Raw genomic sequence first — 25,870 nt, 5'->3', positions numbered from 1 at the left:
TTAGTGAAGTTTAGAGTTGTCAAACAAGCCATCCCGTTTAGAGTTGGTCCATTTAGTAGCCGTTTATTTTTGAAAATCATCAATCTTCGTGCCTTGCCACTAAACTGACTGAGATGGGTCCACATCAAATTTGTCTCATGTATTGTATTTTTTTTACAACTTCATTCAATTTTTATTTTTTTACAATTATGTATATATTAACAAGATTAATTATTTGTTGAAAAAAGTAATCAATAATTTTCTTTAAAGTACATTTAAATAGAAATTGACTAGATTATTGTTTGAATTTTAAAAATTAAAACTAGAAAAATAAAATCATTATGTTATATATAAAGAAAATATTAAATTTTAATACATATTATTAGAGAAAAGAAATAAACTTGAATTTAAGATATAAATGTAATAATATTATGTATTATTCTTCTCTAAAACAAATATAATTTAATAAATGGGCTTTAAATAGGTTGGTCTGTTGGGCATGGCCTGCCACGGGCCATGGACTGGTCCAGTCCATTGGCCCTAATTACCTTGTCTCAGCATGACCCAAAGATACGGGCCGTGCCATACCAAGGCTTACTTAAGCGAGTCTTGCCAGGCTGGCTCGGTTTGTTTGACACATCTAGTAAAGTTCCTTGTTTGGCTAATTATTTTGTTAGTGATATTTGATTGGGTAATTTTTGGTAAACATATGAATTTTTTTTACCCTTTTTTTAGCTGTTCTGTTTATTATTTTATTTTTTTGCCTTTTTTTTTATTTTTGGCTCTTCCTTTTTTTTTTTAGTTTTTTTTTTCTCATTCAAACACTACATGTCATCAAATTAAATTCAAATTGCATAGGGCAGTAGTTTGGTTGAGTGATTTGAAATTAAAAAAAGTATAATCAATAATACAAAATTGGAAATAAGCCTTTTTTAAAATTAGTTTTCTACTCTTTCTTCATGAACTTTGTTTTACCCACAATTTTGGGATAGCCGTAATATTACAATCATGCGAGTAGAACGAAGGGATTGAGTGGTTCACCCATAAACTTGGGCTACATCCACAAGTTTTTGTGTTTGTATATATGTGTAGAGAGTTGTATTACATTGAAATAGGCTTGAGTGCCTTAGTAAATAAGGATGACGGAGCTTGAGAGAGTTGCTGGAGAGAGAGCCTTGGAAAATAAGAAGGATTGGAGCCTGGGGGAGGGGGAGAGAGCTGCTGGTTCTCAGCCAAGCCACTTGGAGAGAGACCTCCTGAGAGTGATCAACCCCATTGCCTCTTATAGGCCTTTCCCAACCGACTTTGGCAGTGGGCCTGGGCATAATGAGACCCTTGGGCCCGTAATGGTGAGGCCTAGACAGCCTTGGTCATAACCGTGCGTCAACAAACTTAATGATAAAAGCCTTATTCTTTTCAAGTGGAATCTTCTCTAACAAGTGAAATTTTGTCTCATCATTTGCTAGCAACTCGATCACATCCCAACATTGATTTTCATATAAATCTGAAATTGTAGTTACCACATCATAGACTTCATCAAGAGTAGGTTTTTTTTGCATCAGATTTTGTTCTGAATTGTTTAATAGAAGCAGCCATTTCTGCAACTTCACCAGCACATCTTCAGCCTTTGACTTCTTTGAGTTTGAAGAAATATTGGATGTAGAAGATTTTCTCTTTCATAATAATGTCATTAAAAAAAACAAAACAAAACAAAAAGTTAACTATCGTTAGACTTATAGACATGTGTCAAGTTTTTAAGAGGGTGATGAGGCTACACATTTGGTTAAAGTGGCGAGCAAAAATGCCCCCAATTATATTATTGCATTGAGAAGTCCAATTCATCTCCTATTAATTACATCGGATTTGTATCGGATTCAGATCAAAATCCGATCAATTGACAGGTCTACACACTACCCAAGGTGTCATGTGTCATGGGGATTTGAACATGAGATCACTTATGTTTAAGTTAAGCCCCTTTTTCACTTGGCTACCTTCAAATCTAACAGTGTATCCGATTTAGACTCCACAAATTGGCTTTATGGGGAAAAACCATGTCAACTTCCATGGTTTCTTCACTTGAGGCCAGGTTACTGTTAATTTTTCTTTTCGTTTAATAAGCCTAAGACGATTGCAATTGTTCTCAAGGGTTATGAGTAGTATAGTTGCTCTCGAATACAACCTTCTGAATATACTTTTCTATCAAAGCTAGGGAAGCCCACGCCACCTTAGCCTTATACTGCAAGACTAGTCACTAATGAGGCTCCTCTTGTAATCGCTTATGAAGTCCAGATTGACCCAGTAATTTACCAGTGCGGGACTTAAAACACACCAACAGAACTTGGGTTGTTATATTCTCTCCCGCTTAAATGCTTGACGTCATCATCAGGGCCCACCGTCAGATCCACACCTATGCCCTCCAGCCCACACATTTTATCATTTTTCATGACACATGGAGGCTCATGCCACTGCGCTGTTATAACCTAGAAGGACTAATTACCACTAATGAGTCTGTAATCACTTATGCTTAATTACCACTAATGAGTCTGTAATCACTTATGAAGCGCATATCGACCAACATTTTACCGATGTAGGATTCAACACACACTAGCAAAACACGGAGTTTACAAGTAGAACATCAATTTATGCTTAAATTTTGCTCATATTCATAGCCAAAATTCGGCTTATGATCGGTTATTTTTGCTACTTGAATAATTATTTTCATCGCATTAAAACAAATTTCTTGTAGCCATATCTATTATTATTATTCGAATAATAGTCATAGTTTGGCCAATAAACATTGCCGTCTTCATTATATTTTGACTTATAGTCATCGACGTCGTGACCATATTGATTCAAATTGTGAAAACCTCTTGGATTATGCACTAGATGTCTCACCTTATTTTCTCCCAAAAAGCAGAACCAAACCAGTGTCTAGACCAGTTTCAACTTTCCAAATTTTTTTCCCAACTGTATAATTGATACCTAATATAGCATTCTAACAACAGCTAGAGTATTTAGCAAAAGAACATACATCATTTTCTGTTAATTAATTGGTGCAACTACCCTTAATTTTCCGACAATTAACTGGTCAAAAGATCTCTTTAACCTTTTTGACGTTTGAAAAACATCACCAATGATTTGCATGGCCTACACATCCGTGAGTCACGGTGATCAAATTTCTCACTTTTTATCCCTTGTTTCCACTTTCCACCACCCCCCCACCTCTCCACAACAGTGAAAAAGAAAGCGAAACATTAATGGCAATGAGTAGAAGAACATTGCATGCATATGGTCCACCACACCGCAAGTCATGCCTTGACACAACAATTTCATCTAAAGGCCATTGCAGCTTACAAAATGCTTCTTCTTTGGGACCCTTAATTTCACTACTCCAATTCAGCTCTCTCCTTTGGCTTCAAATGACGAAAACAAAGCTTCAACTCATCTTCCTCTTTAGCATCTTCATTGTCTTTCAGTGCTTCTCTCTTGGGAAGTCATCACATTTTGAACTGGAGGATAACTCTTGGCTTAATGATGAAGATGATGAAGTTAACATGGTTCAGAGCCAACAAAATTCAAGGAACAGATGTGATTTTTCGGTTGGCAAGTGGGTTTACGATCAATCGTATCCTCTCTATGACTCTAGTTGTCCATATCTGAGCACTGCAGTGACTTGTCAGAAAAATGGAAGGCCGGATTCCGACTACGAAAAGTGGAGGTGGAAGCCAAACAGCTGCTCCATTCCTAGGTACTCCTCAATTTAAACTTGGAGCTGTTTTCTTTTTTCTTGTTTTGACAAAGCGATCATTTAAATTACTCTAATTGGGTACAAGGAGCCTCCACACTGTCTTGACCAACTGGCCTAATCCACGTATATGCTAGAGCTGTTCATTTTACATTACAAGATATGAACCTTCTGTGAAATGGATGCTATGCAAAAGGTTTTGGTAGTTATTTCTTTGTTTTTTTTATATACAGGTTTGATGCATTGAAATTTCTTGGAAAAATGAGAAGGAAAAGGATAATGCTGGTGGGTGATTCTATAATGAGGAATCAGTGGGAGTCTCTAGTCTGCTTGGTACAAGGAGTAGTTCCAACTGGTCGAAAGAGAGTGACCTACAATGGTCCTTCCATGGCATTCCATGCAATGGTACGATTTTATTTTTTAATCCAGGATTAAATTCGATCCCTGTTCTTACATTGACATCAGTAGTAAATGTTCTCATATACAGGACTTTGAGACATCAATCGAGTTCTCATGGGCTCCACTCCTAGTAGAATTGAACAAAGGAGCTGAAAAGAAGAGAATTTTGCATTTGGACTTGATAGAAGAGAATGCAAAGTATTGGAGAGGAGTTGATGTTCTTGTGTTTGATTCTGCTCACTGGTGGACTCACTCTGATAAATCGAGTTCGTAAGAGAAAATTCACATTGACCTTTCATCATTTCCTTTGTTTCCAGAAGTGGTAGTATTGTGGATGTCCTTGGGATCATAATTGAGAGTTATTCTAACTACTTTCAGGTGGGATTATTACATGGAGGGACACTCTCTCTATACAAATATGAACCCAATGGTTGCATACCAAAAAGGACTCACTACATGGGCTAAATGGGTTGATTTAAACCTAGACCCTCGTAAAACCCGAGTAATTTTTCGAAGCATGTCACCTAGGCATAACAGGTAAGATACAATCTCTAATGCATTATGAAATTCTAACTCTGACCATTTCTCTATACTTCAATGTTTTTCTTTCTGTTGGGCAGAGAGAATGGTTGGAGATGCTATAATCAGAAGCAGCCTCTAGCTTATTTCAGTCACCAACATGTTCCTGAACCATTGCTAGTATTGCAAGGTGTATTGAGAAAGATGAGATTTCCAGTATATCTTCAGGACATAACTACAATGTCGGCTTTTCGAAGAGACGGGCACCCTTCTGTGTACAGAAGGGCAATGGGGCAGGAAGAGAGGCAGCACCCGAGGGACTTTTCCTCTGACTGCAGCCATTGGTGCCTACCTGGGGTGCCTGACAGTTGGAATGAGATTCTGAGTGCCTTGCTCTGAGTATGACTTTAATATGAACTTCTAGGTAAAGTTCGTCAGAGTAACTCTTTTTTTTTTTTTTTTTCTCTGCATATTGAAGTCTGTAATGATAAGTCATGATGCTGTGTGGTGATGTTCTGCTGCAACAATGTGAGATGGTGATATTATGTGAGGTAGCAAAGTCTCTTTGCACTCATCTATTTGTCTCATTTTGCAGTCTTTGCTTTATAAATTACTTACCAGAGAAGATGCTATAAACCTTTTTTTTGGCTTCAGCATTTAAAATATGACTCCTAGGGGCGGGTAAGCATGCTGGCTGGCTATAATTATGAAGGTTGAGGAACCAGTCTTTCGAAAAAGCAAAAGACTTGATCTTCACTCTTAGCCATGAGTGCATGACCTTCTTGAATGATGATGTCTGGTAATAGTTAGCACTTCTTTCCATTGTTTTTTCAGTAAGAGATAATACCACAGAAGGTACAAGCTTAAGAAAATGGACAAAGATAAGCTGAAATGAAACCTCATTTTCTTACAACACTAGAGCATTGACTAATTAGTACAGCAATAGGAAATACAATGAAGCTTGGTTGAGCAGTGAACTTTTACAATACTACTCAGCTTTGTGCATTTTAGATGCTGATTGCATACTCCCAGGTATGGAAATTAGGAAAAATTGAAGAACCATGCAAAACTCAAGAACAGGCAGACTGTTTGAATTTAATGTTATGATCAAGTTGTTCAAATTTTCATTGAGTATTTTAAATCAAAATGTACCTCTCTTTTTTCTTTTTTTAAAAATCTAAATATAAGGAAAAATGGCTAGAACTTAAAAAATTTCGTAACCGCATGTTGATTATGGATTTAGAAGCAAGTAAAATTCTTTTTTATTTATTTTTCTTCCCTCTGTTGGCTTGCAAATAATAAAAAATAAAACCAATATTGGAAGGATTTAGCAGGTAAGTAGAGGCAATTGCTGGATACAGTAAAGAAAACTGATGCCAAAGAAGACTTTTTTGCATTTCACTCTGCCCACCATCTCCTCACCAGCAAAAAATTTCCTACTGATTAGGATACAAGTTGTAGTTCAATGGCTAAGAAATTTGGCCTGTAATTTAGACTCATATATTTCAGCAATCTAATTTGCTCATAAAATATGAAAACATACAAATTAATAAAACAAAGTAAAAAGAAAGCACCCTTCTAGCTGAATCAATGGGGACTAAGCTTCTTTTTCAACTTGGAAATTTCCTTAGAACTCAATCCAAAAGCCTTCTCCAAGAGCTTTTCTTTAATCCCAGATCCGAAAATTGCAGCTGGAATTCTCTGCGATCCAGGATTTTGGCTGTCAAAACTCCCCAATATAGTTGCTGGAGTATCACCAACATTCATTTGGAAGTGCACGAGACCCCTTGGAAACACCATCACCTCACCCTTCTCAATCACTTTAGCAAAAACCTTGTTATTTGTATCAACGAAACCCGAATAAATCGTTCCTTCAAGCACAAATGCAATCTCAGTGGCCCTTGGATGCAAATGTGGCACATTTACACCACCAACTTCAAAATCAGCTCGGACAAGTGACATGCCAAGTGTGTTTAATCCTGGGAAGACATTTGAGTTCACTGAAACTCCAGAGAGCCCTGTTGGACCAAATTTTCCAGGAACCTTAATGCCAGCATATACAAAATCTTCTACTGTTACAAGGGATGAGTTCTTGCATTGCTTGGCATGGTTTGCAGATTCTGTGGTGGCTATGCAGAAGTCCTGAACCGGATCCGGATCAGAAGCCCGAGCGACATAGCTGTTGAGGAGGATGACAAAAAGAACAACCATATTGTACAACATGGTTCTGCACATCTTTGTTATAAAATCAAGAATGCAGGAGGAGAAATGGTGTTTCAAATAATTGGATGCAAGGAAATTATACTATAGTAGTATCAGACAAAATGTAACGGACCTATTTCAAATTTCAGACATACAACCACACTGATGTGAATTATGGAATCAAACGAAACTGTTCAACTTTCAAGGCTATTTACTAGATAAGAAAACAAACCATTGTTGCTAAAATAATAGAGGGTGCTGCACTTTACAGTATACCTTGCTTGGGAATAAAGTGAAATTGAGGATTAGTTAGCCAGGAAATGACCACATCCACCAGCATGTGGCTTGCTTTTTTTGTCTTTTTGCCTTTTTCTGGTGGAGAATTGGTTATAGTGGGGCTTGACTGTGCTTATGGCTCTCATTATTGCTAAAGCCTAGTCTTAGCTTAAGCACAAATAAACTGTCCTAGCTGCCACTCTCAGCAACCACCCAATTGTTTAGAATTTCTTATTCCTCTATCTTGATCTTTAACTGCTACTCTTTAAGAACATGCATTTTTTGTGCTTCCTGTACTTTCACTTTAGAAGAAGGAAAAACTAGCATCACTTTCTAGGTGTTATGGGGTGGACCATATGGTGGTTTGGGACATAATTATCATCTAAGTGTGTTGTTTTAAGATTTGGGAAAATTGCATTCATCTGTCTTGGGTTTATCTTTAAAGGTTGAACTTTGGACATAATGAAATTTACATTATAATATATATTTTTTAATACAAACGGTGTCTAACTCAGTGGAAAAGGACCTTAACCTTTCAGACCAGTGGTCTCAGGTTTGAACCCCCATAGCACATTGGTAGTATGTCTGAGAAATTTACATTATAATTTGTTGGGCTAGAAGAAGGAAAAAGTAGTATCACTTTTTAGGTGCTAAAGGGTGGATAACATGGTTGTTTGGGACATAATTAGCACCTAATTGTGTTGTTTAAGACTTGGGAAAATTGCAATCTTATGACTTGGGTTTGACAAAGGTTGAATTTTGGAAATTATAACGAAATTAACATTTGCATGTGTTTGGCAGTTAATTGTGTTCTTGTCTCTTTGAAAATCAAGAAATGAAAATAGCAAAACAAACACTGAAATTCATATTCAACTGTCTGAACACAACCCAACAAGGCATTGAGCGTGCTACAGAGGGGGAGCGTAGACACGTATTCATAAGTTTACATGACCTTACATGTATAGAAAAATTGTTCAAATGTTCTTAAAACAGGTGAATTGAGTTCCAAATCTCCAAATTTTCCCTCTAGTACGTAAAAAGTTATAGACAGTCAACAAATGCTGGGGAATATTTTTCATCCAACACGTATTTTGATTACAATTATTCATTAGTTCACTGCTAATTTTCAGGTACTAGTCATGAGAATCCCTGGAAACTCATCCAGAAAAAATCCCATGCTGCGGGAACATGAACTCAAAATCTTGAAAACTCGCTGATCGACGAGTCACTTTGAGCTGACTGTTTGGTACAATTTGATTTACAACTAAAAGTAGTTCATGCAGTTCCTCCAGCTGTATTAGTAACTATCTATATCCGTTTCTGGCCTCCGGATGTAGTAACGCAGACAGTTCACCAACACCTGCAAATTCAAAGAAATTGTTAACAAAGATGGTGCAGAAGTTTCTTACACTACATAACCCGATTTTCACATAAGCAGAAGCTCCCGCCAATAAATATTGGCTATCTAATGGTCAATAATTTGGCTTGACAGTACAGAACCAAAATCAATTACCTGAGACAAGGAACTGTTTAACGCTGCCCCTCTGTAGCTGACATGAAATGTATCTTTGGCTACCAAGCCCTATAAGACAAAGAAAGTTAATCACAGGAAAATGCAAGGAAAGAGGGAGAGAAAGCAATTGGGTTGAGGCCATACTTCTGTATCAATCTCAGCTGATTCCACATCGATATTAACATCAGCAATGATTTTGATGATTTCTACTAGCAACCCAGGTCGATCTGCTGTCTCAATGTAAAGCAAGCTGGTGATATGGAGAATATAATGCACAGTTAAATGATAAATCAAACAGAAACCAGTGTGAAGAAAGCTTAGAGGAGATTTTTATTTCCAAAATCAATGCGATGTGAAAGAGAATACAGGAATTGAAATACCATAATAACTAATGAAATTGTAATGCTAAATGCTAGTTTCAATTATATGTTCCAAACCTCCTCTTAGGCCCATCTTCCTTCACATGTATATGAGTTGCTATATCAACATCAAGCTGCAATATCACAAATAAGTTTGTCAAAACAAAGCACAAACAAACATGTATAAACTAAAGTGTTTCAGCAATGAAATCATATTTGATTCACAATGAAATAAAACTAACTATAATAAGATTCCTCTTGAAAAATTATAGAACCATAAAACAAATAATTTTCTTGAGCTTTAAAGAACCACATGAAGCCATTGAACAAAAGCAATTCTGATGGCAAACTGACTACAACAAAGCATGGAGATCCATCTGTGTGGTGACACGCTATTAAACACAAACGAGCAGCAGCTACCCTTACACTTTAAAACCATAAACCATCAAGGAAACATATTGACATTATGCAAATGACTTTCCACAAAATTGAAGCCCAAGCATTGCATAACCCAAGTAAGAAGATACATTTATTAATTTTATTGAGCTTTAAAGAAACATAAGAAGCCATTGAAGAAAAGCAATTCTGATGGCAAACTGACTACAACAAAACATGTAGATCCATCCGTGTGATCTGCAGCTTCCAAAACCTTTAATTGGACCTGATAATACATAGGCTATGGAAACATAATGTTTATAATGCTGGTACAATCATCAGAGAAAAGGGCAAGAGTGACCAGATCCTATAATTGTGTTTCGTTAGAACTTGACTCCAACATAAACTGTTCGGTGCTAAGAGTTTAAGTTCAAACAGTGATGTCCGCAGTAGAGAAGATCAGATAAGAACAACAAACCAGGCGTACGGATGAAGAGGTTATGATTGTAAGGCTACAAGGTTTAACAACATCACCTTCTTCTCTGGAGCTTTTATTCCAAATGCTTCACCCATTGCTAGTAGCTGACTAGATTCCTAGGAGGAATTCAAGCAGAAACTGTTATCGTTAATGAAATCAATGAATCGTTGTAAGAAATGTAGAAATATGATAAAACTTCAAAGATAATAAGTGAGTGTAATCAGCATTCTTACTGGATGATACTTCAATAGATTGTTGATGATGGTAAGTCGAATTCTCTCTAACATATCAGGATCTTCAACTTTGCGCCCAGTGTCTCTATCATTACCAAAATCAATCTGTAAATGCTAAAAACTTGCAGTACAACATATAAGAGCATTGGCTTATAGATGGTACAACAATTAAAATTGACAATTACACACTTGTACTGATGCAAATGAAGCACAATCAAAATTTTGAAAACACAGGGGTACACGTGTTTTAGAAGTAATAATAAACACTCTGAGAAGTTCTGCTTACAATAAATACGAAAAAAAAATGTCACAGAATCCAAATTGGCTTGAATATTTTTCTTTTGGCATTTCATTTTGTAGCCATATTGGCTTACACATAGCAATGAGTATTGTTACAACTTAATTAGGGGCACTCTATGGACAGACAATGTTACTAGAGACACAGGTTGATATGATCACCCCTGATGTACAAATTTAGCCACAAACAGGATGAACTAATAAACCTTATTTCTACTCAAATTTTGCTAAAAAGGAGAGGTGGTGCAAATCCCAGAGCAGTATTGTCGATACCCTATGTGGTATGTACGATGACCGACACTCGATGGCTCTGATACTGAATTGAAGCAATTCAACTTGTAATAGGAGGTTGCAGTTGCAAGGATTTGAACTCCAGATCTCCTGCCCTGATACTACAGTACAGTATAAGGGCTTACCACTATTCCCCAAAAGCTTTAACTATTAAATGGTCATAATTTAATTGGCACATAAAGAGTTATATTAGGCACTTAGACCTATGATGTTACAAGAATCTCCACCATATCCACAAAACTGGCAAACTTCCTTTCAGAACCATATATGAGATTAACTCTCCATAAGCATATGTAAAAGTGCAAAATGATGAAAAACAAAAATAAATAGGTACTCACAACCGCGTTATATAAAATTTTGTTTGTTTGACTGGTCCCTCAGTGGTAACAGTTCCCTTTGCCACATCCAATCCCAAATCTTTCAATGCATTGATCTGTCATTCAAACAAAAGTAAGCAAACAATCACAAGCTTCCTTAACTTTGGGTTTTTTTTTTCTTTAGAAACTAATGCTCAGGGTGTCAGCACTAGACCACATAGAGCCACTTTCACTTAAAACTAATCTGATTAGTATACTGACTACATGCAGCACATTTGCTGGTGGATTCAAGTGTTTCTGATTATTCCAAACAACTTCAGTTGACTTCAACAGAGTTACTTTCATGGACTCAAAAAGCTTTAACAAACTAAATTGTGGGATTCTAACCAATAAAAAGCAGTCCTATTTGAAAATTACTGGTGTCTTGAAGATTTTAGTTTAAGAAAATCAGCTTTAAAACACTTCTTTCAACATTTCTTCACACTCAAAATTGAATTCCAATGTAAAGAACTAGAGACTTGCAATGGATGTTATCCTAAACCAGATAATTTACAAAGTTCCCACATCCACTTCACCGTATCAATGAGAGCTCCAAGGCGATCACCAAAGCTGAGTTGCACAATAGTTGCATCAGAATCTGAATCTTGATCGATCATAACAACTGGCATCGGAATATAATCACCATCTTGATCAGACTTCTGCAGTTTACAACGCCCATCAACTTTATGATAAATAATACAATCTGGTCACACTCTTGCAGATTATCAAACTTCAGTCTGGAAGTTTATTCAAGCAATTTACATCCCCAAAAGTTCAGACAACAAGAAGAAGGAATAAATTAGCAAAAGTTCAGCTCATTACTGTACCAACCAACAAGTTGTAAAATTTAATTAATTTCCCACCCAAAGAACAGAAAGGGTAACATACAAATATAATTGGCGGAGGAAAAGAACGAAATTCAAATAACCTTAAAGGAAAAATCCACAAGATTTTTTTTTTTTGAATAGAAACACTTTTTATTCAAAATTGAAGGATAAAATAAGAACATTTAGACCAAACGAAAGAAATACTATCCTGAAGAGCAGACACAATGCCACTCAACACAGAAAATAAAACAGCCAAACATAAGAGACCCCTTACGATACTACAGCTAGCAGATTACGCATAATTGTAGGATAGGGTATATTCTTAAAAGCAAGTGAAGTTGATGCCCAAAGAGCAGCCCAAAACTTCACTCTTTCCCATAACTCGTCCACCCCCACTCCCTTATACTCCTCGAATATTCTCCTATTACGTTCCAGCCAAAGGTTCCAGACCACTGCTTGCATCAGACTGCCCCAGAGAATTTTAGCCTTCTTTCCCCTTCCCAAAGCATCAAATCTGATTGAAAAAAGTTCAAAGCAGCCTTCCGGTATTACCCACACCGTGTTTACTTCCTTTAGTAACATCTCCCACAATTTTAGGGAGAAAGGGCAATGAAGGAGGAGGTGGTCCACACTCTCCCCTGCCTTATTACATAAAGCACACCAGTGCTGGCTAATGCACACATAGGGACAGTGTCTCTGTAGTGTATCTCCTGTATTAAGTTTTCCCAACACCGCTTGCCACACAAAGATCTTAACTTTTGGAGTCGTCTTGGCCTTCCAAATTTGAGTGTACGGAGAGAAAACCTCCCCTTCACCTCTACTCTGAATATGGGAACATAGAGACTGACAGGAGAATAACCCGGAGGGGTCTAGCTTCCATCTTCTCTTATCCACTCTAGAAGTGACCAATCTCACTCCCTCTAATAAGTCCAATAATCTAGCCACCTCCGCAATCTCTAATTCGTTAAGATTCCTCCTGAAACCAAAATCCCAACTGAGAGGGAACCCATTCGATACCGTAAAGGAGGAAATTATGTGGTTTTGCTTCCTGGACAGATTGAAAAGTCTTGGAAACACCTCTTTCAAAACACCACCCCGGCTCCAACATCCTCCCAGAATCTGACCCTAACTCCCTCTCCAACCACAAAGACACATCCTTGACGGAATAAATTATAGCCACTAGAAATATCTCTCCAAGGGCTGCGGCAAGATCCTTGTCTCGCAGGTTTAGCATCCCACCCGTTTGTATCCATTCCATAAATACTTCTGATCACTTTATGCCATAGAGCATGAGTTTCATTAGGAAACCGCCACAGCCATTTGGCTCTCAAAGCCTCACTCCTAGCTTTCAACGAACCTACTCCTAGTCCTCCAAATATTTTTGCTTTACCCACAATCTCCCATCTCACAGCGTGGTTTTTCTTCCCATCCAAGCCTTCCCACAAGAAATCCCTCATAAGTTTCTCAATTCTATTGGCTACTCCAATGGGAATCCTAAAAAGGGACATGTAGTAAATCGGAATACTACTCAACACTGCCTGAATCATTGTGAGTCTTCCCCCTTTGGATAAGCAGGCTTTCTTCCATTTTTGTAATCTATTCTCCACCTTTTCCACTACGGGGTCCCAAAACTTGATTGCTCTGGGGTTCCCACCTAGGGGAAGACCCAGATACGACATAGGCCAAGCCCCCACTCCACATCCCCAAGCTCCTGCCAGCTCATTCAACAGCCCATCCTCAACATTAATGCCAACTAGAGAACATTTCGATTTGTTGATCTTCATTCCTGACATGAAACAGAATAAATCCAAAATCTGAAGGAGATTGTTCCAGTACTCTTCTTTATCCTCAATGAAAAAAATGGTATCATCGGCGAACTGGAGATGGGATACCTCCACCATCTCATGCCCCAGAATAAGACCATGAAACTGATCATCAGCTTGGGCTTTCTCCATAATTCTACTCAACACATCTATTACCAAAGTGAACAGAAAGGGGGAGAGTGGGTCACCTTGTCTCAGACCCCTTGAGGCCCAAAATTTACCCCTAGGCCTTCCATTAATCATCACAGAGAAATTAGCCGACTCAAGACATCCTCGAATCCAGCTTCTCCACCTGTCCCCAAAACCTTTCCTTATCATAACCTCATCTACAAATCTCCATTCCACATGATCATAGGCTTTCTCAAAGTCTATTTTGAACACCATTCCTGATTTGTTAAGCTTTCGACTTTCCTCCACCACCTCGTTGGCAATCAAGGCAGCATCCAAAATCTGTCTACCCCTCACTACAGCTTTGAATGAGAATATGAGATATATTATTTGGGTAAGATCTTACCGACTGAGAGTAAGGGACATTAAAATATCATATTGTAGACAGCAAAATTTCAACATTTTTAAATGTCTTTGGTTGTAATCATAAAAAGTAAAAATAACAAAAGTAAATTTGTCTTATGGACTTCCGAAAGGAGTAAACTACTTTCTTCTTCTATTCAGGAGTTACTCAATGTCAATTGACACAGCTGATCTGCTATCAAAACAAAGCTCATTGGCCATAGACATGACCAACCCTGAATTCCTGACTGAAGAACAGGGAGAGAGAGAGAGAGAGAGAGAGAGAGCTCTTGCAAGGGGAAACAGAGACTGGACGCCTAGGAGAGCTCTTGCAAGGAAAAAACACAAGAAAGATATTTCTAGACTGTCACCTTGCCAACCAGTTTCAACATCTGCCTGCACTAGAATCCACGAAAGGAGTGACCTAAGCTTTTTCTTTTATTTATGAGAAGTAAATTTTCATTGAATAGAATTGAAGGTATATATCACAGGGGACAGGTATTCTCTGATATCACCATTCTAAACTACATCAAACAAAAATCCAAGAAAAAAAAGGGTTACTTCATAATAACATTTCTTCAATCAGAAGATAGCAATATACCAATCCTTAAATTCCCAAGAAACAGAAGCCCACAAAGATTTCCAAATTCAAATTTCCCACAAATGATCAACATCCTCCCTCCTAATTCCCTAAATAATTCACTGATCCACACAACCCAAAATAATGCTAACACATCACATCTTCCCAGCATGATACCCTTTCTTCCTCCAAAAGAGTCTTGTAAACTGTAATAACAATGTATCCCACGAACCTGGGATTGCCCAACTCAATCTCGTCTCCCTAAGCAGTCTAATTCACAAAGAATATACAACTGGACAATGAAGTAGTAGAGGTTCAAACATTTAGCATCACTCTTGCACATTACACACCATTGAAGAGGAAAATAACTATAGGGTTTCCCCCACTAGAACAAGTCACAGGTATTCACCTTCCCATGAGCAATAATCCAAGCTAAAACCCATACCTTTTCTGGTACTTTGGCCTTCCAAATTGCATGGGAGGGACCAAGAAACAGATCTTGAGAACCCAACTCCCAAATTCTCCTATCATGCTTTTATGGGACCAAACACGCATTTCTAGAAATGAACTCAGTTAACTCCCCAAATTCCCATCCATAAAAATTTCTTTAAAACCCAGAAAGATAAAAGGAAAAGAAGAGGGATCTAAACACAAACAAGCAATAGATGCATTATGAGATCTTGATAACATGTATAAGTAAAGCAAAAGATAAGAAAATTATAACCCTACCCATCTCTCTTCCCAAAACCTCACCTTTTCCCTCATTCCCCACACCGAGTCCACAGAAAGATAAAAGAGTCTCCACCTATTTCTATGGATGTTGTTCAAGGTTCTATTCCTCCTCCAGTGCCGCGTATTCCTTCTACCGGTTCTGCCCCTACAGATCAGATTGCTGACGTCTTGGATCATGAAGTTGTGGCCTCGTCAGCTGGAGCTTCTACCCGTTATCTGGTTCGTTGGGCCGGAAGGCCTGCTACTGAGGAAACTTGGATTACAGAAGCTGAATTTCACCGGTTGGATTCCACTCTTCTGCACAGTTATTAGGATACTCTTCATGATCTTGATTTGGCTGCATCCCGTCCTCCTATCATCCATACTTACCAACGTCGTCATCGTCCTTAATCTTGGTTTACTCACCGGTGTCGAGTTCTTTTTCGGTGGGGGAGAATGATGCAGAATGCATATTATTAGTTTTCCTAATTCTATTTGGATTAGTTTTCCTATTATCAGTTTTCCTAATTCAGTTAAGGATTCCTTGTTGTTGAAGGATCTCTTATTAGTTAATTTGCTTTCCTATTTCTTTAAGTTTACTTTCCCTTTTCCTAGACTAAAAAGGGTTTTGCCTCTATAAATAGAGCAGTTTGTAATCTTTTAAGGCAGACTTGATTAATGATAAATTTCCTTACAATACACTCTCTGATTCCTTCCCTTTCCCTTCGTTTCTTCGATCTCTAATTCTTCTCCTCGATCTCTTATTTCTTCTCTGTTCTATTGCTTAAGTGTTCACTCTAATACCTATGGGCTGTTCTACATCAAGATGTCTTTCCAAGGGTATCGCTTTGAACCCCTCATCACAACATTTGAGTCCCAGCCATTCCAAGGGCATCGACCTGAGATGTCCTTCCAAACAAGCGACCTGTGCGCTAGAATAATACTACAGTAGGTGATAGGTGAATAAAAATGAAAGCTACCTTCAAATTACCAGGCATTACTGCTAGAGTGAACCAACGAGAATGGAGGGCACAAAAGCGTGGTAGATTTTCTTATTTCTTAACTTTTCCACATTGCTAAAGATAGAATATTTTGGGGCAGTATCGGAGCTCTTCGGTACCTTTCATTGCAGGGTCACTTTACAAGAGCAAGTTCTACCCATGGTCCATGACAAAAAGCAAAGATAAATACTAGAGTTGGTTAGGGTTTCGGTAGTAGAGTGAGAAGAGAGAAAACTGATAATGGAAATGAACTTTCAACCCTTTTTGGATACTATAGTCAAATATAAAGATATATTGAGTCATATAAAACAGAATCATATACATCTATCATCCCCAACTTGTTGCATAACTCAAAGGATTCCCCTTTACCCCCAGGGCTTTAGTAAGCATAACCCCCAATTCATCCCTAATCTCTTAAGGAATGGAAATCTACTTCTATATGCTTAGTTCTCTCATGGACAACTGGAGTAGAGGCAATATGTATAGCTCCTTGATTCTCACAAAGCATTCTGATAGGTTTTCAAGATAGAATACCCATTTCTGCAATAAAGTGTCTTCACCCAAATCATTACAGATACATAAATCTATACTCAGGTCCGGCACCTGATTTAGTCAGTCACTTTGTGTCTTTCTTTTCCATGTAACCGAAATATTGATGGTCAATACAAGAATCATGAGTCCAATTAGCATCAGGAAAACCAACTCCAACTTCAAAGGTGTTACAGGGCCTAGTTACTGTCGCACGTAAATAACAATCCAATCTTCGGCATACAACATTTCAATATTCTAATGTGAGAACATGGGACAAAAAGTGGGCTGCTTAGAAATGATTTGATTGTTTTGATTATGGCTCTGAACCATGTTACGATTTCAGTGGTAGAGTGAGAAGAGAGAAGAAAAAAGGAGAGAGCAGAACCAAACATTCAACTCATGGTGAGATGATCATATGCTCACTAATATATGCGTTTAAGAAACAAGACTACAAAATAACCCACCCCATATAGCTCAACAAGATTAAAAACCCAACTACTAGGATATAGTCTCAATTCTGCAACTTCAGAGTCTGCTGCAAAAGATTAAAGTCTTTCAACATATAGGCATCTCTACTAGACTCCAATGTATGATGTCCTTTCAAAGAAATTGATCACAACTTATTTCATTTTTCAAAGAAATCGTCAACAATAATATGACTGTTTTAGAAAATTCTAGACAGTACAACACCAGCAGAATCCAACATAAATATGGAATTCAATACCATAACCATGATATTATGTTTGTATTAAGCATGCAATGTAACTGACCAACGAGGTTGACCCAACTGCATTCAGACCATTGGTAGACGCACGCACAGTGTTCCTGCATAATATTTTAAGGAAATTTAATCAATATCAGAATGAAATTTAAATTATACACCAAAAATGAAAATTAAATCAGTATCTAGTTGACTTCAAACTTTCTTTTAATTCTCTCTGCGATCAAATGGATGGTCCATTTCTATTAGTTGCCACAATTTGCTCAGCAACCAAACAAAACAACAATGAATGAATAAAATATTTACATGAAGAATAATAAAAAGAAGAGGAAAATGTCAAATATTGTTGAATCCAGAACCGTAAATCACAAACACATAAACGAGAGATCGCCAGCTTTTTAATCCACCATTTTCTTAGCAACGAAACAAAACAGAAAAATAAACCCAAATGAAAAATATATATATTAGTAGAGAGCACTCATACATTTTTCTGGAGAAAGTGTCAGCATGTTGAGAGCATATGGTAGGAAATGGGAGGAGCTTGGAAGGCTCATATGGAGAGAGATGAGGCGGAAGGGCAAATTCGGAATCGGAAATTTTGGATCGATGGAGAGTGAGAGAAGAAGCAAAGAGAGCCGAGTTGGTGAAGGCCATGGGACTGGAAAGAAATCAATGAAATTGTTTGTTTGAGTTTCAGAGTTTGGGATTTTGGGCTCTGATTGCTGACGAAGAAGAAGTGGGGAGAGTAAGGAAATGGAGCATCGCTAAGGAGAATATTTTGGTTGTTGCGTCACCTTAAGTGGGGCCTACTTTAGATGAATAGAAGCCACGTCATTTTGCATTTAAATCTATTATGAATATATCAGAGCATGTTAAATGACAAATATTTAATTTAAATTTGATGAGTAATCTGCTAATTTGATATAGGGTCCCTTGATATATCATATTAAAACAGTATTTTATTACATCAGTGTTGATTTGTTTATTATTTTCTTAGCTAAATGTCTTTTTATATTGGGAGCTTCACTAATATACCCAAAATGGGTGCTGAAATTATAAAAAAACCCCATATGAAAAAACACTTTATAAACACACCCAAAACTCATTTATTAAATAACAAATTAGTGTTGAAGTTCCAATAAATTACAAGCACTGCCATTATCAAGCCCAATAGAAAAAAAACTCAAAACAACCCCAGCCCAAACTTATAAAAAAGCCCAAAGATTTTACCATCTCCAAAACCATAATTTCGTTATAAAAAAAAAAAAAAAAATAACTTCCAGCCTGCGACTTCAATTAACCATCTCTGCCAAACGTCCCTTCAGTCACCGTCTTCATCAAAGTGTCTTCTTCAAAGTGTCTTTTTCATCTCTCGAAACCGAAACTCCATAACCACCACCAAGCTTGATCTACTTTAAAAAACAAACACCACACACTGACCTCCACCTACAAAACCAAGACAAAATTTCAGAGAACAATTTCAACAAGAAAACGCTTCAAAGGTAAGACATTTACAAACCAAACCTACACTGTAATTTTGATTAATTGCTATAGAGTTTCAGTCTATGGTAATAACAGTATTTTAAATTCGAATCAAGGACAAAATTTTGAAACTATATTGGATTTCACTATTGCACTAACTGCTTACTATCATTATTTTAGTCGCTAGTTTACTGAAATTTCTGATTAATGGTTGTAAAGTTCCAATATAGGGTAATACCATTGCTTGTTTCCTCTGAAATCCTATTTTTGATGCATGTCTACCACTGTAAAGTTCTAGTATAGGGTATTAATACTGCTTGTTTTCTCTGAAATCCTATTTGTAATGCATGTCTACCACTGTATAGTTCCAGTATGTGGTAATAACATTGGTAGACGTGCATTAGAAATAGGATTTCATAGCAAACAAGCTGTGTTATTACCCTATACTGGAACTTTACAGTGGTAGACGTGCATTACAAATACGATTTCATAGCAAACAAGCAGTGTTATTACCCTAGACTGGAACTTTACAGTGGTAGACGTGCCTTAGAAATAGGATTTCATAGCAAACAAGCAGTGTTATTACCCTAGACTGGAACTTAACAGTGGTAGACGTGCATTACAAATACGATTTCATAGCAAACAAGCAGTGTTATTACTCTATACTGGAACTTTACAGTGGTAGAAATGCATTAGAAATAGGATTTCATAGCAAACAAGCAATGTTATTACCCCATACTGGAACTTTACAGTGGTAGACATGCATTAGAAATAGGATTTCATAGCAAACAAGCAGTGTTATTACCCTATACTGGAACTTTACAGTGGTAGACGTGCGATTTCATAGCAAATAAGCAGTGTTATTACCCTAGACTAGAACTTAACAGTGGTAGACGTGCATTAGAAATAGGATTTCATAGCAATCAAGCAGTGTTATTACCCTATACTGGAACTTTGCAGTGGTAGACATGCATAAGAAATAGGATTTCATAGCAAACAAGCAGTGTTATTACCCTATACTGGAACTTTACAGTGATAAACAGAAAAAACACGAATATACTGAAATTCAACTGAAAAAGCAGACCTCAATTAATATGAAAACCAAATCGAATATCACAAATTTCTAACCACATCTCAAACAGCAAATCCACAACCAAACAGAATCTGAAATCAATCCAAATTATAAACAAAAAGAAATTAAAATCACAATTTAAAACTCAAATGAATATCTAAGTACAAATTAGAACGAAATCAGAAAATCCAATAAATTACCTCCAATTCAGCAATAACAAAAATAATTATACACTCCATGAACGTAACAGACTTGGCCTAATGACCTCAATCATTTAAAAATAAATCTTCCCCCAATTCTGCTAAGCGTCAAAACCTTAATTAATCCTTTTAATTATGCACATCCTTCTTGGCCATTGAGGATTTAGTTTAAAAATGTTAAAATCTTAATCAATTCCCAAAAGCCAAACGCAAGAAGACAATTGTATTATACATACAATATGATACTCTTGCTAAGGCTGAACCCATATGCTGCTAAGGCTGCAATGCTGTTCATTATACCTACTGGAGAATTTTCATGGTTATCACTATAATAATTATCTTATAGCGTACGGATCCACCAGACCAAACTACTATTTTGTTGAACTTCAGTCAGCCTCAGCCAGAGAACATAAAGTTGAGTTTAATTTTCAAGCATTTAGATAGCAAGGATTATGCCTAACATAGCATCACTCACATAAGCAGAACGTGACAGCAACGTCTGTATTACAAGGGTACTAGACATCATGACTGCTAATATGGTACTATCTCTAGTATGATTTTAGAAACACACAAACACTCAAACAGTTCATCAAGAATGTGTTGAGATTCTACAAGCATGTGTGCCTGGATACTAATAAAGAAACTTCAATCTCCTTTTTTATTTCCTCAAAGGAAATAAGTCTACAATAAACACTAGAAAATACTGAAATGAGAAATCATCATAAGAATAAACTATGAAAATACGTACATCAGATGCGTTGACCTCATGGATCAGGACCCGAGTTCACCTCCTGAGTTGTAAAACGACGTTGCCGAGGTCAACGTATCCAGCTCTTCAAAAAGAGCTTCTTCAATGGCGACCGTAGAGAGGAAGACGAAGCGGCAGCACCTCTGGCTCTGGAAGTATCGTCGTAGTCGGCATCGGCGAATAGGAGATCCTGGTTGAAAATCAGGAACATTGGACGGATCTAGCCATTTTGGAATATATCGTCGGTGGAAATTGGCGATCCGTCGAGATTGGTGCAGGTGAACGAGAAATCGTCTTCACCTTCGTTCTTCTCGCAATCACCACCGGCGTCGGCGTTCTGAAAGCCTTCGTCCGGCAATTGACACCTCAAATCTACAGAGTAGCCACAGAACTCTGCGAGCTTAACCATTAGCTCTGTTCATATCGAAAAAATGGAAATTAGCACCAAATTCAACGAAGAAACTGAAATCGAGTCAAAATTCAAATAAATTAAGCAAAAATGAAAAGGAAAATAATGAATTGAAGCAGATGGAACAAACCTACAAAAGAAATGGAGGCATCGGCGGCGAGAACATGTGTGAGGCCACCGACGTAACGGAGATTGTCGTCAGTCTTGTGTTGGTCCATGGCTCTGAGACTGTTTGGTTTACTTTGAAGGCAGAGAGAGGGAAGAAGGGAGAGAACAGAGGAGAGATGTGGGTTTGAAGGAGGAGAGGGGCTTGAGGCTTCAGACCTCAGAGAGTGGTTTTGTTGAATTTTAATGTTCTCTGCATTCTATAGATTCTAAATGAGATCCAAAACTAATTTAATGCTAAAAAGGGTAATAAAGGTATTTGATCGTATTAATTAAATTAAAAAATATACAATTGTTGATTTTTGGGTTTATTTTGGGTGTGTTTATATATAATGAATGGTATAGGGTATATTTATAGTTTTATGTCTAGGAATGGGTATTTCACTAAATTTCTATTTTATATTTTACAATTAGAAATAAAAATTAAGAAACCTTTTATCCACTTACACTCTCTTTTGTTTTTTAATACCTTTTAATCAATTTTTCTGTTTTCTATTCTACCTTTTTTACTCTGCATTAATTTATTTTTACTTCACTTTTATATTATTTATTTTTCTTTATACTTACTTTTCCTACTTGCACTCTATTTTCTTCTTCTCCTTTTTCCATTCATCGAGTTAGAAATAATTAACAATGTATATTGGCATAATTATATGAGAGCTCAATCACAACTTCAGTAACATATGCAAAAGAATATTTAATTTAACCAAACTGTATCATTCCACATAAACCATCACAACATAAGAGCATCTCCAGGAGACTACTTCACTAAACAATTGCTGCTCTCAAATTGTTAGATGGATTTTGTAGATAATACATATTATGCCAACATCCTCAACGGACAAGTAGACTTTAATTATCCATTTTCAACATTTGGTTGCACACCTACAAACCAAAATGAAGGAGGCAATGACATGCCTCAAGTGATTGTTCCAGCTATAGACCAACCACACCAAGAAACCACTAAGTTGACAAAAAAAAACCTTGTTTAGTTGATAAGGAAACTCAACCAAACAAAAGACAAATGATATAACTAGTCTAAGGCTAAACTATCTCTTCGATTTAAGAGTAGATAATGGCTATATAACCACAAATAAGGCTAGAGTCCAATATACCCTTGTGTTAATTACCAACTAAAAAGAGAGAAGAATAATGTATGACTGACATGACTAATCAACAAAACTTAATATATATATATATATATAGCTTCTGTTGAGGGATCCTTCAAATAAGTTTATTTTGGGGGATACTTTTGTAAGACCTATTCCGCATTATATTTCACTAATCCAAAACGAATTCATTCAAAGATTATTTCTACAAAAAAATCACTTGAATCCGATATCATTTGACCATTCAATTAAATTATTGAAATTGAAGTATTTTCCTGAAGCATCGTGTTCATTGATTTTGTTGGTTTGTATTAGATGCATGATTTTCAAGTTGTCTGATTGTTTGGAAGGATGATTTATGAATGAGGACTTGAAAACTAGACAGTCTGGATCGTTGAAAAAAAAACACGTAGGGTACCCTAAAGGGTATCCCACCCTCAAATAAAATTATTTGAGGGATCCCTCAATAAAAAGGAACTATATATATATATATATATATATATGACTAGTCAGCAATGGTTCTTTATCAATCACTAATCAGCAATGGTTTTGTATCACTATTCAGCAATGTTTCTCTACCAATTACAATTTTATGAACCATCCCTTAAATAGAACTTTTCGGTTATAGATGAAGAAATTAATTCTAAAATGCCCTTACGTTTAATTTAATATTCTTTCAAAGGTTGTTCAAAAAATTGAAGTGAGAAAATTATAATTTTGGACTAGAAAAATAAAGCTCAATCTCATGAACGCGTGGGCGCAAACGGTTTGTGGATCAGAGTTATAACGAAGGAGAAATTAAATTTCGAAAGTTTTGAAATTTAATTCGAGGACTAAACAGTGAATAGTGTACAGTGTCAGTAGCTATTCTGTGGTTACTATAAATCAGAAACAATCGGATAATTGCACATCAACCTGCAACCCGGATCAGAAGCCCAGCAACGTCGTGAAGTTTCGGATTCCAATTCGAAACCTCAATCATGGTTTTGATCTCCTTCCACATCGATTCATTTTCTCAAGTTTTAAAGTTGTTTTGATATCTTACCACAATGGGAAAGGACCATGAACACCGAAGAAGAAACAAAAAGTTTCCACTACTTTTGTGTAGTACTATTTTTTTCAGAGTGCTGCTAAACGAACCCTAAAATTAACCGAGTACACCCTATGAGCTAAGTACACACTAATATTTAAATTAAAATGTAAAATTAACTAAGTTCACCTTATTTAACTACCAATAATACTTTAAAATATTATTTTATTATTATTTTACTGTAATCTTTTAAAGTATTTAAAATAAAAAATTACAGTAAAATAATATTTTGACAAAAAAACTCTCCCTCTCTCTCTCTCTCTCTCTCTCTCTCTCTCTCTCTCTCCTGCTTCTTCTTCTTCTTTCCTCTCTCTCATGTGCGACCACCACCACCTGGAATTGCAGTTCTCCACCACGACCACCATGTGTTTTTTGGAAACATCTAAATTGGGATTGGGATTAGATTGTTGCATTTGAGAATTGGGTTTTAATGAGTTGCCATCGGAGTTGAAGTAGAAATGGTGACTAGGGTTTTTAAGGAGGGTGGCGTAGAGAATAGGATCTCAGGGGAGTTGAGATTTGCTGTCCCCAAATTCCTTGTCTCCTCATGTTCTTTATCTAAAATTTTGACACGTCTCTCCACCTTTAACAATACACAAACACTGTTAACTCGTATGGAAAATAATGTAAAATATCAATAGGCATTTTGAACGCTTCTTCTCCCTCAACTATGGCAGTCTCAAACTCTCCTAGCCTCCAACCTTGCAGCGGAGAACTCTTTGGGTGTGGGTTTCCAATATTTCAGCATGAATTGGTTTGTGTTATTGATTGTTGTTGAGGCCCAAAAAAATCCAAGGTTGGGCCCAAAAATATCCCTGGCCCAGTGCGATACCTTATTGAGAAAAAACCCGATTGAAGCACATGAAAGTTCGTCATACACGCTTGCACATGTGCCACGCCAAGCAAACAAGCAACACGCCATGCTACAAGCTTAAGTGGACCCAAGCCACGCAAATGCCTGGGGCTTGTTATGCGGGTTGTGATATGGATGGTTACGAGCATTCACGAGGCCCATTGATGAGCCAAGAAGTGGAAGTTTTGGGCTACTTGGGAGCACCAAAACTCAAGCCCATTTCTTGAGCCCAAACATATGGGTAAGCAAAAGAGAGAGAAAAATGACCCAATGCCTTAGGAGAATGTCCAATAGTCTGCAACACTTAGGAAAGCCCCATATCAGTTAAAGCCTCTAGCACCTCATCAAAAGGTAAAGCAAATAAGCCATTTCCAGCAACCTGACGAAACCTTAGCTGACTGTTGGAAGTAGGAAGCCAATGACCCAATGCCTTAGGAAAAGCCCAGCCCAGTACTTAATAAAATATCTAGCATCGAGTTCAGCCATTGTCAAAGCTCCAAAACCAAGTCAAACATAGGTCATCGCAAAAACCAACGGAAATCCATAGGATAGGAGGAATACCCATTGGACAAACGACTCTATCCATTCTCTTTTTTCCTCTACCAGCTCTAATTTGAAAACCAAGGAAGAAAGCAGGTGGCCCCTCACCCCCATGGGGAGTTCCAGCTGCATAGAAAACCTTGGAACTCCAAAGAGCCTGTGACCCATGCCCTCTGGTTGAAGAGATTTCACCAAAAAGGAGTGAATGGAAAGAAGCAAAGGAAAAGTGGGAATGGAAGATCGATAGAATTAGGGTTCTGTTTGGGCCTAAATTTGATACACTCAGCCCATATCAGTTTTTGGATAGCCACCAATAAATAATCGGATCGAGACTATACATTCGGCCCAACTTTGGAGGCCCGGAAACTATCAAACCACGAAAACAACTTGGGCCTCAAAGAAACCCAAATCGGGCTTGGCATGTTTTTAAGAAAAAGAGAACGAAGCCCAAGGAAGAAACAAACCCACGTGACCTC

At 37.2% G+C, this 25,870-nt stretch overlaps 2 protein-coding genes and 1 pseudogene across 2 annotated transcripts; 1 reads left to right on the top strand and 2 right to left on the bottom strand.

The window, feature by feature from the left end:
* The first annotated feature begins 3,279 nt into the window (after positions 1–3,279).
* On the top strand, positions 3,280–5,229 carry TBL36 (TRICHOME BIREFRINGENCE-LIKE 36). Its single transcript, XM_021978466.2, has 5 exons — positions 3,280–3,727; positions 3,958–4,129; positions 4,212–4,393; positions 4,502–4,660; positions 4,744–5,229. Exons 1-5 carry the CDS (start codon positions 3,399–3,401, stop codon positions 5,039–5,041), a joined length of 1,140 nt encoding a protein of 379 aa, XP_021834158.1. The 5' UTR covers positions 3,280–3,398; the 3' UTR covers positions 5,042–5,229.
* Positions 5,230–6,016: 787 nt separating this feature from the next.
* LOC110769035 (germin-like protein subfamily 3 member 2 pseudogene) lies at positions 6,017–7,202 on the bottom strand (annotated as a pseudogene).
* Positions 7,203–7,962: 760 nt separating this feature from the next.
* Positions 7,963–18,482, bottom strand: ACR12 (ACT domain-containing protein). The gene is made up of 10 exons (XM_021972934.2): positions 18,211–18,482; positions 17,776–17,830; positions 11,559–11,681; positions 11,005–11,099; positions 10,079–10,163; positions 9,902–9,961; positions 9,071–9,126; positions 8,778–8,883; positions 8,634–8,702; positions 7,963–8,480 (listed from the first exon to the last, which is right to left on the bottom strand). Exons 1-10 carry the CDS (start codon positions 18,378–18,380, stop codon positions 8,418–8,420), a joined length of 882 nt encoding a protein of 293 aa, XP_021828626.2. The 5' UTR covers positions 18,381–18,482; the 3' UTR covers positions 7,963–8,417.
* Between the last annotated feature and the right edge of the window lie 7,388 nt (positions 18,483–25,870).

This window comes from Prunus avium, chromosome 2 (genome assembly GCF_965620075.1).
Source record: "Prunus avium chromosome 2, drPruAviu1.hap1.1, whole genome shotgun sequence".
NCBI classification, from domain to species: domain Eukaryota; kingdom Viridiplantae; phylum Streptophyta; class Magnoliopsida; order Rosales; family Rosaceae; genus Prunus; species Prunus avium.
The sequence above is the reverse complement of the archived record's forward strand: the minus strand, read 5'-3'. Positions and strand labels throughout refer to the sequence as shown.

What these genes read in the sequence shown, in the direction of transcription:
- ACR12 (XM_021972934.2), bottom strand. Translation starts at nt 18,380, where the DNA reads ATGGCCTTCACCAACTCGGCTCTCTTTGCTTCTTCTCTCACTCTCCAT. An exon ending in ATCTATTGAAGTATCATCCA is followed by an intron (nt 9,962 to 10,078) that starts GTAAGAATGCTG and finishes AATTCCTCCTAG; the next exon opens with GAATCTAGTCAGCTACTAGC. An exon ending in GAAGATGGGCCTAAGAGGAG is followed by an intron (nt 8,884 to 9,070) that starts GTTTGGAACATA and finishes CCATATCACCAG; the next exon opens with CTTGCTTTACATTGAGACAG.
- TBL36 (XM_021978466.2), top strand. Translation starts at nt 3,399, where the DNA reads ATGACGAAAACAAAGCTTCAACTCATCTTCCTCTTTAGCATCTTCATT. An exon ending in CCATGGCATTCCATGCAATG is followed by an intron (nt 4,130 to 4,211) that starts GTACGATTTTAT and finishes TCTCATATACAG; the next exon opens with GACTTTGAGACATCAATCGA. An exon ending in CACTCTGATAAATCGAGTTC is followed by an intron (nt 4,394 to 4,501) that starts GTAAGAGAAAAT and finishes AACTACTTTCAG; the next exon opens with GTGGGATTATTACATGGAGG.